The 16,136-nt window shown below is 41.0% G+C and overlaps 1 protein-coding gene across 1 annotated transcript; it reads right to left on the bottom strand.

Annotated features, from left to right (window-relative positions):
• Positions 1–624: 624 nt before the first annotated feature.
• On the bottom strand, positions 625–10,973 carry aipl1 (aryl hydrocarbon receptor interacting protein-like 1). Its single transcript, XM_038693831.1, has 6 exons — positions 10,869–10,973; positions 9,331–9,510; positions 7,253–7,441; positions 2,407–2,583; positions 2,197–2,338; positions 625–2,089 (listed from the first exon to the last, which is right to left on the bottom strand). Exons 1-6 carry the CDS (start codon positions 10,971–10,973, stop codon positions 1,890–1,892), a joined length of 993 nt encoding a protein of 330 aa, XP_038549759.1. The 3' UTR covers positions 625–1,889.
• Between the last annotated feature and the right edge of the window lie 5,163 nt (positions 10,974–16,136).

Genomic DNA, 16,136 nt, shown 5'->3' with positions numbered 1-16,136 from the left:
TGTGTCTGCAAAAAGAAAGTCTCTAATGAAAGCTGTTTTAAACCACAGCTTTTAGACTCCTTGTTTAATTGCCTCAGATCAACAAGACTCAACAGCAAGAACTGCATTAGTAAAGGTGATTATAATGGGCTGGATGCTATGACTTGAATGTTTAATCAAGATCCTCAATGGGTTTTCTTTTCTTTGATCTGCTCATATTGATTTTCCTCATTATTAGACTGGTACATTAGCGTCAGCCTCATTTCCCTGAGTGACTGATACACAGCACTGTGTCCTGTGGTGGTGATGGTGACGGTGGTTGTGGTGTGTGTGTGTGTGTGTGGGGGGGGGACTAGTGCCGATAGTGATGAGTGGGGATTCCCTGAATGAAACTCAACTCTCAGTGTGATGTCATACCATTGATCTAATATTTTATGTCATTGCACAAATATAAGTGCATTAAAATGTGTTTTCCCAGTGCACATCCCTGATAGCAATTACTCACAACTCCCCCTTTGCGTTAAACTCCCACTGTTTCCTTCTATCTCTTTCTTCTCTCACTGTAAAGCTTTGTCCCTCCCCACTTTGTAGCAAATTCTCTGCGGTAAGCTCTTTTATGATGTACAAAGGGAAGGAGACAAGTAGTAGATGCAACCCAGATCATTTATTTTTATGAGCACCTAGAGACCTCATGAAGATGAGAATGCTGCTTAGGCCCAGTATCATTTCTCCAGCAGGGATCATGCAGAAGCAGAAGAATGATTGTGGTCAGAGCCCCACCTTGTGGAGCGGTAATGTGCTTACAATACTTTGAGAAGTAACTTGGTTTTAATCTTATTTGACAGGATTATCAACTATGAATAAAACTTTAGAAACAGCATAGGGACTACTTCAGTTCTTTTACATTGTTTGGCTGAATAGTGGCAAAGTGTGGGATATGACCTCTGAAAATAAAACTACCATCAGGGTGGCTGGCTCACATAACATCTGGTGGGACATATTTATTAAACACAGAAATCCAACTGAGCCACTCCAGAAATATATTACATGATGAGGAAATCCTCCAAAACAATATTAACAAATTAGAACAGTAGTGAACGCTTAGTTGTTTTCTTTAAGAGAGCTAGACAGCAAGACTGATACCACTCTCATGTCTGTATGGTATTTATAACTACAGCCAGCAGCTCACAAACTTAGTTTAGCAGAAAGACTGAAAACAAGGAGAAAGAGCTAGCCAGGCTCTGTCCAAAAGTAACAAAATCCACCCACCAGAATGTCTAAAACTCACCGAAGAATGTGTTATAATGGTACTGGTCAACAGATTTTTGGACAGAGCCAGGCTATCTGTTACCCCGTTTCCAGTATTTATGCTAAGCTAAGTTAAGCAGCTGTTAGCTCCAGCTATATTCAGACATAAGAGTGCTATCAATCCTCTCATGTAACTCTCAGCAAGAATTTTATTTTTTTTGCGTACTATTCCTTTAAACAAACTGGAATCATTATTCCTCACTTAAATATATTCATAACACAGCATATAGGCACATCTTATGGTCTTACTAAACATTGGAATATAATATAAATACAATACAAACAGCCTATTAAACAATCAATTCAAAATCAATGAACTATTGACCAAATTAAATATGATTGCAACGGTGAAAAGTCCTTCATTTAACTTATATAGTGTGTCTTGATCATGGTTTGGAGGAAAAAGAAAGATAGGTGTGAAAAAGTGAAGGTTTAAAATAATAAAAGCATTTCATTTTATTTCACACTCCTGGAAGTGTCTCACAGTCCTTAAACGTTAATTCACGGAGTTAAAAGTACAATCAAGCATAGAGATTTGTGATATAACAACTTAACTAATCTTTACCCCATCACTTCTCTGACTCACCAACCACTGTCTCTGATCAAAACATGCCCCTGTATTTGTCCTTGTCCTCCTGGTTCTTCTCTTCCATGCGCATGTTAAGCACTGCTAGCTCCTTCTTGACGGCCTTCTTCATGCCGGGGTCCAGGTCCAGCACCCTGCTGAAGTCCTGCCGGGCCTCCGCCTCATTCCACACTTCCATGTGGGCCTTGCCTCGCAGGTAGAAGGCCTTCACTACACCTGGAGGACAAATACAAGCACACACATGTTAGACAGCAGCTGTTCATGCAAGGGATGCTTTTACGTTAGATTCATAGACATTCTTTTAGACCATGGCAGTGCCAAACCTGGATGCTGGTTGATTATGTCGCTGGTGTGCTCAATGGCCTCGTAGTACTCTTCCATGCGCAGCAAACACTGACAGTAGTTGAGCGTTAAGGTGTTGGCCATCTTCTCTATCTTCAGCCACGGGACCTCCCATGCTTTCTCCTGAAGAGGAAAGTAGTTCAGATCCATGTCTATACATACTGGCAAATCAACATTTTTGACATAATCACCTTCATCTGAACATTCTTGATGCAGATGATGGCCTCCTTGTACTTATTTGCAGCCTCTTGGTAATTTCCTTGTTTGTAGAGCATGTTCCCCTGGCCGTGCAGCACAGGGACCACCTTCAGCCTCTCTGCATCACTCAGAGCCCACGACTCCCTGTCGTACTCACTGGGCTGCTGCACCTGTCAATCATACACACACATGCAGACAGGGAAGATTGTTTTTAAAACCCTACATTGGCATTAAATTGTGCTCGTACATCCCCCTACTAACTAACTAACACTTTTTCGTTACATTTTTTATATCCTTTTTATTTAACTTAAGTGTTACGTGGGTTAAGGATTTTAGTCATCCGACATGGATTTTAAGATAGATGACCGTAAAAACGCGATCAACGCTACTGACCACAACAAAGCTCCGGTGACTATGCTAGCCGAGATAACTCTGCCCCATGAGGACTGCACACTCCTTAAGAAAGCGAACAAGAAGATTGCTGACCTTATGGAAGACATCCGACGACTTTCAGAGGAACTCAAAGAGAAAGATTCCCTGCTGACTGGCTTTATGGATGTGGCTTCAGTACAAGCCAAACAGATTGTTTCTCTTAGCGCAACCGCTAACATCCAGGACACCGTGTTTTGGGACCCCTCTAGCCTTCCCAGGCTTTCATCCTGCTCGACTCCGAAGCATCAGTCAACCTGGGCTGAAGTGGTGGTCCGTGGCTGCTCGGATGGGGCTGCCTCTCCTCCGCACATCGGCCTCTCCAACCGCTATGCAGTCCTGTCTGACGGCACTCCGGTCCATCCAGCGGATGCACCTGCAGCTTCGAGTCTCCCTGATATGGATCTCTTTCTGCGGACATTGCCTGCCGACACTGTTGCATCTCCTTCACCGGCTACATCTCCCGCACTGGGCCGCCGGTCTGTCGCTGGGCCTGATCGGCGGCCGTCATCTCGGTCAAAAACCTCCGCTTCCCGACGTAGGATCCTGAAGGAGGCTGTGCTCAGACGCTCCGGAGGCCGTCTCTACCCTGCTCCGTCGGGTAGCACTTCTGTCAGGTCTGTTACTGCTACTCCAACACAACACTCGGCAGCTCACACACTCCATCATCAGTCCGCACGCAGTGTTGAAGCAGATTCTGCTCAGTCCTGCTCTGGAACCACACAACCGGCATCTCCTCGTCCTCTTTTCTCCCCAACCACACTAATAATTGGTGACTCCATAACCAGAAACATCCATTTCTTTAACGCTACCACTCGCTGCTTCCCTGGTGCCACCACGGCTGACATTTTAAAAAAACTCCAGGACCTGATGCCGTCGCTCCAGTCCTCCGTGTGGAAAGTCCGTTTTTATCTCTGGTCCCATTCCCACTGTTGGTCGCGGTGCTGGCCGCTTCAGTAGACTCCTTGGCCTCCACGACTGGCTCCAGTCCGCCTGCAGGGCTCATCGTGTGTGTTATGTGGATAATTTGAATATTTTCTGGCAAAGAATGTCTCTTTTTAAGACAGACGGACTTCACCCAAACAAACGGGGCTCAGAAATGTTGGCTGCTCACATACAGCATGTGGTGCGGTCCTCCCCTCAGGACTTACGTGAATGACTAATCATTCATGCAGCACACCTGGACGCACCACCGCTCACTGAACAGATCTCTGCCTCACTGCCACAAACAACTGTCTCCACCTGCTGGCATGTAAAGACGTCTGCTCCCAGCACTGTTCCAAAGACTTCTATTCCTGTCATCATCACGCATAGACCAGTAAACCGAAATGTGCACATCCCACACAGAAATATTAGTAATCTCTTAAGGATTAGGACAACTGCACCAACTCCAGCACCTAAAACAAACTCATTCAAAATGGCTCTCTTCAATGTGAGATCACTTTCAAGTAAGACTTTTATCTTAAATTATTTTATCTTGTCTGCAAATCTAGATTTTATGTTTTTAACTGAATCCTGGTTGCAAATGAATGACTATAGCCAGCTAGCTGAACTGTGTCAGCCTCAATATGATTGTTTTAGTCAACCGAGGGTCAGTGGTCGTGGTGGTGGGCTAGTGAGCGTGTATAGGAAAAATTTAAAATGTCATCAAGTACGCTGTGATGAATTTAACTCCTTTGAAGTTCTCACTCTTAAAGTTGGAGGGCTGCAACCTATCATATTTGTTGTAATTTATCGCCCCCCAAAACCGCCTGGAGGATTTTATCAGAACTTCCTGAATTTCTATCTACTCTGGTTTTAAATTATGACAGAATTGTTCTTTGTGGCGATTTTAATATTCATGTTGATGACCCCACCAATGTTAATGCAACTGACTTTTTAAATATGGCCACTTCTTTTAACTTCAAACAACATGTCAAAGGGCAAACCCATAACCGTGGTGGTCGTACACTGGACTTGGTTTTTACCCTGGATGTCAGCATTTCCTCTGTGGAATTAGTGGACATGACCATATCTGACCACAGATGTATTGTTTTTAGCTGCGATTCGCCTGTTACTCATGCCGCCTCACCAAGCTCCGTGTGTTCTCGCATCTTTAATGAACAAAGTGTTTCAAAGTTTTGCACATTCTTTCAGAGCCAAAGCCAACACCTGTCTGATTCCAAGACCAACAATCTGGTCGATCACTAAAATCATATCTGCTTGTTGTCACTAAATATTACTCCTCTAAAGGTTAGGCCTACGTCTAAAGCTAGTAAGCAACACTGGATAAATGACAGCATTCGCAGCCTCAAAAGGGAATGCAGGAAAGCAGAGCGCAGATGGAAAAAATCCAGTCTCCAAGTCCATTACCTCAGTCTGAAGGATTTATTAATTAACTACAATAACATGGTTAAGGATGCGAGAACACACTATTTTTCTGAACTCATTACTACACATAAACACAATCCCAGGTTTCTGTTTAAGACTGTGGATCAGCCCCCCCCCCCCCCCCCCCCCCGGCCTCTTACTCAGAGGTTCCTCACCATCAACAAGAGAGTTTTAACCAGTTTTATCCCATCGACTTGTCTGAGCTTTTATTGCTCAGTATCACAAATGAGAGTGTCCTCCAGCCCACTTGATGTAATAACTACAAAGTTTTTACTGAAAGTAATAGATCTGTTGGGCCCCATTTGATCTCTGTTTTAAACAGCTCCCTATCTACTGGTTGTGTCCCTGATTATTTTAAAACGGCTTGCGTGAACCCGCTTTTAAAGAAACCTGATTTAGATCCCTCCCTCCCTCCCACAAAATTTTAGACCTATTTCAAAACTGCCTTTTATTGCAAAGATTATAGAAAGAGTTGTGTCCAAACAGCTGCTCACTGTACTGGAAAATAACAAAATATTTGAAAAGTTTCAATCTGGTTTCAGGAAGTACCACAGCACTGAGACTGCCCTGCTTAAAGTCACCAATGACCTTTTAATGTCTTCTGATGAAGGCATGTGCTCAGTCCTGGTACTCCTGGACCTTAGCGCTGCTTTTGACACCATTGATCACAACATCATGTTAGACAGACTGAGGCACTGGGTGGGGATCTCTGGTACTGCCCTAGAATGGTTTTCATCCTACCTGTCAAATAGGAAGTATTGTCTGTGTCTGTAAACAACTATGTCTCCTCGTTCTGTCCAGTTAAATATGGTGTGCTTCAGGGGTCGGTCTTAGGACCCATTTTGTTTTCCTTGTATCTGCTTCCCCTTGGACATATTATCCATAAACATGGCATTTCTTTTCATATTTATGCTGATGACACACAAATATACTTGCCCGTCAGATCCACAGACCCTGGAATGCTGAGTTCACTTAACAACTGCCTTTGTGAAGTTAAAAAAATGGATGTCAAATAATTTCCTCCAGCTGAACTCAGTCAAAACAGAAATCCTGGTCATCGGGTCCCAGCAGATGGCAAAACAAATACTGCCATCTGCTGGTTCCCTAGTAAATCACATTAAGCCTGTGGCAAAGAACCTTGGTGTCTGGTTTGATAGTAATTTAAATTTCAAGCAGCACACCACAAAGCTTGTTCAATCATGTTTTATCAACTTAGAAATATAGCAAAAATTCAATCTATGTTAACTTTTAAGGACACCGAGACCATTTTACACGCCTTCATCTCATCACGCCTGGATTATTGCAACAGCCTTTTCACCTGTTTAACCCAAAAATCTATTGATTGACTCCAGACTGTCCAGAACTCAGCTGCCAGGCTTTTAACCAGAACAAAGAAATATGACCACATTACTCCTATTTTAGCTTCACTACACTGGCTCCCAGTATGTTTTAGAATTGACTTTAAAATTCTATTGATCACTTTTAAAGCTCTTCATGGCCTCTCGCCTTGTTATATTTCTGAACTTTTAGTCCCATACACACCAGCACGTACCTTCAGATCCTCGGGCAGAGGTCTGTTGTCTGTTTCAGAGTCTCGACTGAAAACTAAAGGGACAGATCGTTTGCTGTCAGGGCCCCGAGGCTCTGGAACAGCCTGCCCGAGGAAATCAGGTCAGCTGAGTCAGTAAACTCTTTTAAGTCCCTTCTTAAAACATACTTTTATAGGAGAGCCTTTCCCGATCTTATTTGACTTTATTTTATCCCTTTTATTTTATTCTATTTTACTAATTTTATATTATCTTAAACATGTATTTTAGTCTTTTCTTTTCTTTATCTTGTATTGTTTTTGTATTATTGTTTTTTGGGTATTATTGTCTTTACACTTGTTAAAGCACGTTGTAACTTGTTTTTGAAAAGTGCTACAAATAAAGATTATTATTATTATTATTATTATTATAACGTGCCACTTCCTTGTTCAGGAAGCTTACCTTTGACACATAATCCACACAAATTTGTGTGGTTGTCTCTGTTCTCTCTCACCTTCAGCAGCTCCAGGACAAAGTAGAGGGGCTTTGGTTCCTTCATCAGCTCATCCAGGTCATCGTAGCCAAGGCTGTTGTAGGCGAACATGTTGGCCATACCACATGTATGGATGTGCCAGTCGACCGGGTCTTTGCCTTCTGCAATGCGCCTCATACTCTTGGATACAAGTGGGTAAACTCCAGTGTGCTGGAGAGGCGAAATGACCACAGGGATCACAATTTAAAGCAGAATTTCTAAATAATAAAGATCTTTCTCTGTGAATGGCCTGCATTGTAGACTAAAGGTGACTGAGGTTATATTGTTATATTGACTCTGATATTTGAGCCTCTTAAGAACTAATGAACCAACTTGCCTCCAATGCCTCACTGTCATGAAACTGAAGGCCATTCACTGTTAATGGAGCAGCTCCTGGATTTGTCTTTAGATGACATCACTACCACTACCAGTCTGTTTTTGATTTTAAGCCTATGGAGAGACGAATTAAGAATCACAAACTAAACCAGCTGCTGAGATGAACAATAATATAGAAATAATGTGTCAAGTAAATTTGATTTATATAGCATCATTTCACAAATGCTATAGTCTGTATGTTGCGTGTACAGAATAAACCAAAATAGCAAAATAACAATATGGAAAATCAGGATGATGATTATAGATAGATTGTAAACATACAGGAAGAATTTGAATGTATACACTGTTTTATGTTGTTTTTTCCTTTCAATCCTGACCATGCACCCTGTCACTGTGCCCCTTCAAGAACCAACCCTGCAACCAATCCTGACTTTACTTGCAGCTTACTATCGGAAGTGTAAAACTAAACAAGCCAAATTAAAATGGGAAAAATTAAATTAAAATTTTTTAATTTAAAAATTAAAAATAAATTTTTTTTTTACTTTTTGGGCTTCTAAGATTTCTTTTAAAAAATTTTGTTAGTTTGTTTTCACATGTAGTGGTTGAATACACTGTTTTATTTCCTAATATTTCACTTCTAACTTCCAATTTTTACATTGGAATTGTCATAACAGAAATAAATAGAAGATTTAGCATTTTTGTTAATAATGATACATTAAACTAATTAAAGCTTAATTCCTATTGAAACTTAAATGAGTTCGATATGAGTTCACATTATCTCTGGTCTATTTCCTCAGTTTAACATGGCGAGTATGCCCTCCACTGGATGGGAGTGATACTGCACAAATTATGCAATGGAGTGTGCGGTGCAGCCATGTTGTTCAGAGGAGTGAAAAAATGCTCTAAGCCCCATCAAATCTAATCAGAGTGGATGGGATTCAGTAGTGCTGATTCAGCAGGAATCAGAGCCGATTAGGTAAAAGTGAGGCTGCTGCAGATTAATAACAGTATGCCTCAACCCATCTGTCTCTGACAGAGTGCAACACACACACACAGACACAAAGACCAGTCAAACACATGCATCAACACATATTCAGAGGAAGTATGTTTGCTTCACAGCACCTATCTCTGTCATAGGGGCATATATATATTTACATATCAGATATCTGTTTGGGACAACAGCTTTCATAACAGGAAGAGGTCACAGAAACAACATTTGTAAAGACAAAACATTACTCACACAGAAAATATGCAGGGAATTCAAAGGGAAACTAAAGTGAAAGCTAACCAGATGTTTTTAATACAAACAACATTGTTTGTCATAAACCACCAATAATTATGTAAGTTTGGTAGCCTGTTGATCCAGTTTTGCAAAAGTCGTGAGGACCCTACTCTTAGCCCTGTGGAGCCTAAGAGTGATACATTTTATTTTACTGTCTAACCACTCCTGGGTTTATTTTAAATTTCATGAACAGGAGAGTTATATCACAGAGGGTGAAATGTATTCTTTTGCTTTATGTTTAGGCTTTGAATGTATAACTGGAGGACATAAAACTATTCTTATTGGGTTGATCTGTTGCTTGTTATTAAAAGCAAAGTCTATAACCTGCACATCTGCAGTGTGACGTTATTCTGTATAAAGTCAACAGTCAAACATCTCAGAAGAGGTTTGCACTAACAGACTATGATACACTGTGCAGTAGGACTTTTTTATCAGCACTTACAATGGTGTCACACCAGTACTCAGCCACCTCACCGATCCTCATGGAGGCCAACAGGTTCTCCCAGATGTCCAGTTTAAACATGTTGCCGACGACTATCTCCATGGGCGTCCCCACCACTTTGCTGTCATCTATCACTGTACGTTCGTCATCACACAACTGGGTGCGGAAGTGGAACGTCACCTGGAGTACAAATAGAGCCATAGAAAAGAAGAACCATTTTGAGAGAAGTACTACATGAAGCCTGCTTGTTAAACTATACAGTGTGGACAAAAAGTGGGGAAAATGACTCATAATCGCAAAGACTTTAGCTTTAAAAACAGACATTGACTCTTTCAGGTAAGATATGACAGTTAAAGTTGCCTCAAGTCAAAACTCCTTGCAGGCAAAGATGACATGGTTTGGTTGAAATTGGAGAATAAACACAAGTAAACATCAGTCTCAACAAAAATGTTATGAAACAAGAAGTTATTCCACACGGCAGACAGACAGAAGGAAGGTCAGACATGACAAGGTTGCGTGGTTGGTTGTATAACGCCCAAGGAAAGTGAAACCATTTAACAGAACTGTGCTCGCTGTGGTGCAAAAACTGCTCTTTCATGAGCTACTCCTATATGTCATGATAACAGTGCCCTTATATACAGCCCAATGCAAGATATTTTATGAACCTAGGATCATCATTTAACACTAATAGGGAACCTTCAAGAGCAGTAAAGAGTAGATTTCCACTCATAGAGATAAAGAAGATCAACCTCTTCTGGCTGCCAGTGGGAATTGCAACAATATGAATGAGCCTCATCAAGCTCAGTTGAGATGAGCTTGAGTCACCAAAATAAAAATGGCAGGAAAATTGTATCTATGAATCCCAAGGAATGAATCCATGCATATTAAACAAACACCATATCAAATCTTCACAGGATATGTCACGGTCATGCTCATCAACAGGTTTAAAAACTACTTATTGCTCCTTTAGGTCAAGTGCATATTTAAAGGGATAAGCAAGGAAATACACCGAACACAACGGAATTGAAGACAAATAATTTATTTGAAAATAGCATACCTGCCATGTTTAAAATAAAGTCTATATAACAGTCAAGGACATGTTTTTGAAATAGTGCCTTTGTTTGCACATTCTTAATTTCTTTTGTTGTTTCCCCATCGTTCTCCCACTGTCTAGAAAAACTGCTCTGTCTCGTCTCTGCATGGTCATGTGATGCTATGCACACAATATAATAATTAAGCGTATATATATCAAAGATTCTATTAGTTCCTCAAATTGATTTAGAAGATTCAAACTAGCTTTGTGAGATGTATTTTTAATCATCCTCTTTAATTTGTCCAAAAGAATGACCAGATAGCTGCTGAACTATGGTTCCATTAGATTGCACAGTATCTGGACTGTATTAGTAAAAAAGCTGTGGACTCACACAACTTAGTCTGTAATGCTTGAGAGCTATTTCTTAAAAGTCTCAAAAGTGAAAGTAAATACCGATCAGTGACGATCTAGATGTAAAGTGAAAAGTACTGAAGGCCTACAGTACCTTTGCCCCAGCAGTGAGTTTTGGGATGTCTCCAGTACCTCCATGTAGGATTGTTTTCTTGATTCCCTCCGAGCCCAGCAGCAGCGTGGCCTGCATATCCGCCATGTTCTTTGTTGATTGCAATTGATCACCTTATATTACCATGCATATATATACATCTTATGAGGAAGTCTGTGCGTATGATGTGTGGGGTACAATATGTCTAAAAGGTATGGATGACTTGGAGGTGTTGTTCCTGATGGATTAGTTTAGGTAGGGATAATGAGATTAGAAACTTCTCCTCCTCATCTCTCTGTCACTTCAGCCATCATCAGCACTTTCTCTGAATACTGTCAGACCCCAGAAACATCCAGAAATGAGGAGAGACAAAGTGTCAGAACAAAAGAAACATGCAATAGATTAAGATTTTGGAACGAGTGGCTTGTAGGGGGGGGATTAGTTTTCTTAGGTGTACGTGTCGATGTCTGTGTGGATGATGAATGCAACCCTGTTGGATCTACCATGAGACCAGTATGAAAGTGTGTGCGTGTGAGTGTGTGTGTGTGAGAGAGAGAAAGTAGGAGGAAGGAAGAAAAGAAACACAAACAGGTCTGTGAGAGTTGGACATGGTTTCCATTCCAGAGGAAATTTCCTGGATTTATGTGGATGTGGTGATCTGAACAATGCAGAGAATACTGAGAAATGGTGGAGCAGACAATTACTGTATGGACTCCTTGACCTTGTCTATTAAACATCTGTCTCCCATCTGGGCAATGTGTGTGTGTGTGTGTGTGTGTGTCTATCCCGCTCCAAGAGCGCTCCAAGCTGGTGTTTGCTAACAAAGTCTGCAAGCAGTTTGAGGAGGCAATTATTCTCAAACATTACCCAGTGTTAATGTCTTATTCCGTACTAATTGCACAAATTGAAAACCCCATAACTGCACCTTGGCAACCCTCACCATTGTATAACTTTACAGCTTTGTGTTTCCTCTATGGAGAAAAATGGAGGAATAGGTATTTCACCATGAATTATCAGGCACTGTTGGTGTCTTATCTCTGTTCAAATAAGACCTTGATATCCTTGGAAAGTGCTGCAACGTGTCATCAAGTGGGCCTTTTTTCCACTGATGTGACAAACAGGATTGGGCAACAGTTTGGCATGTACTTGGCAGCTCTCCAAGCACATGAACGGATTTCACACTCTCCTGTGGAAGAGGTCGGTATTGCAGCAGGAGCTGGTCCTTCTTTTCTTGATCATACTGGGACTGATTTTGTGTGTGTTGCTAATGTGGAGCTTTTAAGCCCTTTCAGGGCATTTGTGATACTAGGCAGCACAAGTAGACTGGATTTGTGCCACAGGTCATGAGCAATATTATAATAGTAATGAGAGTATAATTAAATAATGAATAAATATGATAAATTGTTTCTCCTCTCTCTGAATTTTGCTCCTCCATCCTTCTCTATGGAAACACTGGGCATATGGTGGGGTGCTTCTCTGGGATGAAAGATTTGTGTTGCTATAGTTACAGCCTTTTAAATACTTATCATATCTGTGAGTTTAACAGAACAAGAAAAAAAGTGTGCTTGATCTTCGTTGTTGGAACCCGGTCTTTAATTGTGCTGAATGTGCTCTTGGTTTGGTGATTTAAAGTTGCGTCAGTGTCCGCATCTCTGGTCATTTTTCCTATCAGTGAGGGGAGGGAGCAGTAAGCATCCAACCTGTTGGAGAGATAATACCATGACAATAGTGTGTGCTGTAACTCAGGCTTTGTGTCAGAGTGACTCAGACAGTAATGCTTGCGTCAGACCGCCTACACCTTTCTCTACTGCTCTGCCTATGCATGTCTGGGTGCATTTGTATGTGGAGGTGTGTGCAGATGTGCCAGTTTGCTGAACCGCATGCACACAGGCCTTTGAGATCAGGTTCAGCTACAGGCGGTCCTGCCAGCAGGAGGTACACCATGGTCTCCATAATGTTTAGCCCTGCCGGGAACCCGTCCCTGATCCATTAGTTCCACTTTAAGCAAATCATACTCTATTTCTGGAAAGTACAGTCATAGATTTCCTAGGGAGGAGCTGTTCCATGTGTAAAGCCATTCATTCATATACATAACGCACAGGGGAGGGCTCCTTCCATGACGCACAACATATACGCACATAGTATAATGTTTATGAACGTGTGAACCTTTTGTGCTTCTGCGGTGGGAATGAGGAACAGAGAGAGCGCGAGGGAGAGAACAAGAGAAAGAAAATCCTTCTTTCTCTACATGTAGAGCTGACCTAGCAGATCTAAAAGGAAGACGAACAAGCAATAAGAGCAGTGTGGGGGTCACTAAAGTTGAGAGACATACTCCATTTCATATATTTAGCAGGTGTAGATGTTTGGTATATTGCAGATTGAAATCTTAAAACGTACAATTAGCATAATAAAACACCAGGCATTGTTATACAGTACGTTTAATAGTATTTTACGTGTAACATAGTTAAAATTAGCATTACCTTGACCAGGTACAAATGCTGTGTAGATAGACAATCATGATCACCAGTAAATGTAATCAAACACTGACAGAGGCGTTCATTAGGCTCTCGTTGCCTAATGAGTGCTTTTACTTTTGAAACTGTAAGTTATGCTGATTTTACTACTGATTTTACTTTTACTTAAACTTGCATTAATTAATTTTTTTTTGCCAGGTGGGGGCGACATCAAGCTTTACCACAACAGCTACATGTTTCATTTCTGGTATTTAATAAATAGCGCTGCCTTTTAATCCCATTTGGGATGGATAAAATGTTTAGAATGAAATAGTTTTAATGAGATAAAACTAACTATTTTGATAAACTATTATCAACTAATGAAGTTGTTATGGTGAATGTGTTAGCAAACAGTTACATTTTAACACATCCAGCACAGCACACAACATCAACATTCTTTCAGAAACAGTGTTTTTGGTGACCTCATGAATGTAATTCAAATATTCACTCCTTTTAGCTCTCTTTTTGGTGTCCACCAGCTCCTGATCTGCCTCTTTAGCAGCTAAACGCTCTACCATGATAACTAGTCTTAACTTTCTCTGTCAGCTGCTTGATGCTGAGCAGGCTGCGTACAGTGGGTACTTTCACTGCAAACAGCTGGAAACAGAGCACAGAGTGAACCAAAACAGGGAAGACTGTAAAACCAGAACAATAAGATAAAAGACGCTGAAATGCTCCGCAAAGTATAATTTGAGAGAGAGTAATTTGATCACAATGAGTACGATTGTGTCCGATACTGCTGACACACACGTACATAGATCAAGACCAAGGCACCATGTCACTAAGTATCCATGTCATCTGTGTTTGTGTACGTGTGTGTATTTCTCAGGTTGAGGAGAAGTGACAAGGTGGAGGGCTACATGATGAATCACAGCCGCCGTTGCCACACACACCCACACCAGTAATGTGTGTAACAGCATTCCTAACATCTTCAGTAGAGACATTTTGCCAGAGGTTTCATCTGTTCTGACTTTGTAAGGAAAACATCTGAAACTTCCAGCCTACAGATGCTTTCCAATCTTTTTCTGAATCAGTTTGAACTTTTTTGATCATTTCTGGTTTGGAATGGCCTGGCAAAACTGCTCCACAATTTTTGCTTTCCTCCTTTTGGTCTAAGTAGGCCATAGATGAAATACTTAGAGACAGATGTAATTTTGAGGAGTCTGACTTCTCCTTCAGTTAGACATCAATGTGGACCCTGTCTGAATGGACACACATGCTACACGCTAGACTGATCATTGGTCTTTTTCTCAAATTTTCAGTCTGAAAAAATGTTGCTTCAAACCAATAAAATGCTCCTAAACTATCTAAACCAAATTCATTAAAATGATTCTGTTTCTGAATAAATATAGGGGAAGAAGTTGCAGAGCATGCTGTATTTTATAACCAAAAGTTCACTGACTTGTCCAGTATGTATCTGACTGAATTTTGCAGTTGAGTTCAGCAGATGTAGTTATCCCACATCACATAAGGGAGTGATAACATTTTGCCAAAACAATGATTCAGACAATTGTTATTTTACAAGGTGTGCAAGGATGTAGTGCACAAATGTGTACTATCAAATGATCCAAAAAAGTAAATTTCTTCTAACTGGAGTTTCCAGCTTTTTGATGTAACGTTGCTTTTTCAGTCACATGAGACACAAATCAGGAATCAGTGTGTGTGTTTGCTAAGCAGCGATGCGCTGATTTTGCAGAGTAAATTTTCAGATGTGCTGTGACATTCATAAGGACAACAACTGACAAAAAACTGATGAATATAAACAATAAAAGTTGCGCTTTTTTACTCTTCTACTCCACCAGATGAGGAAGTGAAATTGTTAAGTTTTTCCAGTCCATCCCTCATATTTCCTCCAAAGATTTGAAAAGGATAAACAAGATGGCAGCAGTTCAAACAAGCCAGTCATATCCCCCAGGCCCTGGGGATTTCTTATTTAGATCTACTATTCAACTTTGTCTGTGTTATTTAGCTGTGCACACAACCTTCAGTCATAGATTACAGATGTCTGTGGAATTTGAACAATTAACCGATTGCCTAAACTCTTAACAATGTGTCCGCTAAGTTATGGTTAATAGAGAGCATTCTGGTCCTTATTTACATCTTTATATCTGCAGTATTCCTCACCAGATCATACTGGTGTCCATGATGGTGTTTCCAGCCCTTGTAATTTTCCACTAGCACATATTTCTAAACTTAAATTTCCTTCATTACACACACGTGTAATCTGAAAAGATTGCATTTCAAATGGCAGCATCCCAACCATGTCTTACAAATTCTGCTGTGAGTCAGCAAGACAATGATGAGTTTGTTCTATGCCTGGATTAACACAGAACAGCAACATAGATATGTAACCCTGCATGACTAGGATCTATTTAACTAACAGGGAAAAGACCCAGTCTGAACCATGTAGTGATATCCACTTAATTCAGTCTTCCATGTGTAAATCCAGTCTATTCACGCAGTAAAACGCAGCCTTGAACCCAAGCATAAAGGTCAGAGGTCAGAGTCACTGTTCTCTAAACCACTGAGACCCAGGACTTTTGACCCCGCAGTACCTCTTCTTGCCAATAGGTGTGTGTGTGTGTGTGTGTGTGTGTGTGTGTGTGTGTGTATGTGTGTGTGTCCATGTGCACGGGCAGTAGCTGTCCTGACTTGCAAAATTCTCAGGAACAGCCTGCACTGGAGTCCTGTGAAGTCATGCAGTGGGCGACGACAGGCGAGAAGTTCCTGGAATGACACATTAGATTAGATTCCCAAG

The sequence above is a fragment of the Micropterus salmoides genome, unplaced genomic scaffold, assembly GCF_014851395.1.
Source record: "Micropterus salmoides isolate LMB-PRFRI ecotype aquatic unplaced genomic scaffold, ASM1485139v1 Ms_hic_scaffold_3, whole genome shotgun sequence".
Classification (NCBI taxonomy): Eukaryota; Metazoa; Chordata; class Actinopteri; order Centrarchiformes; family Centrarchidae; genus Micropterus; species Micropterus salmoides.
The sequence above is the reverse complement of the archived record's forward strand: the minus strand, read 5'-3'. Positions and strand labels throughout refer to the sequence as shown.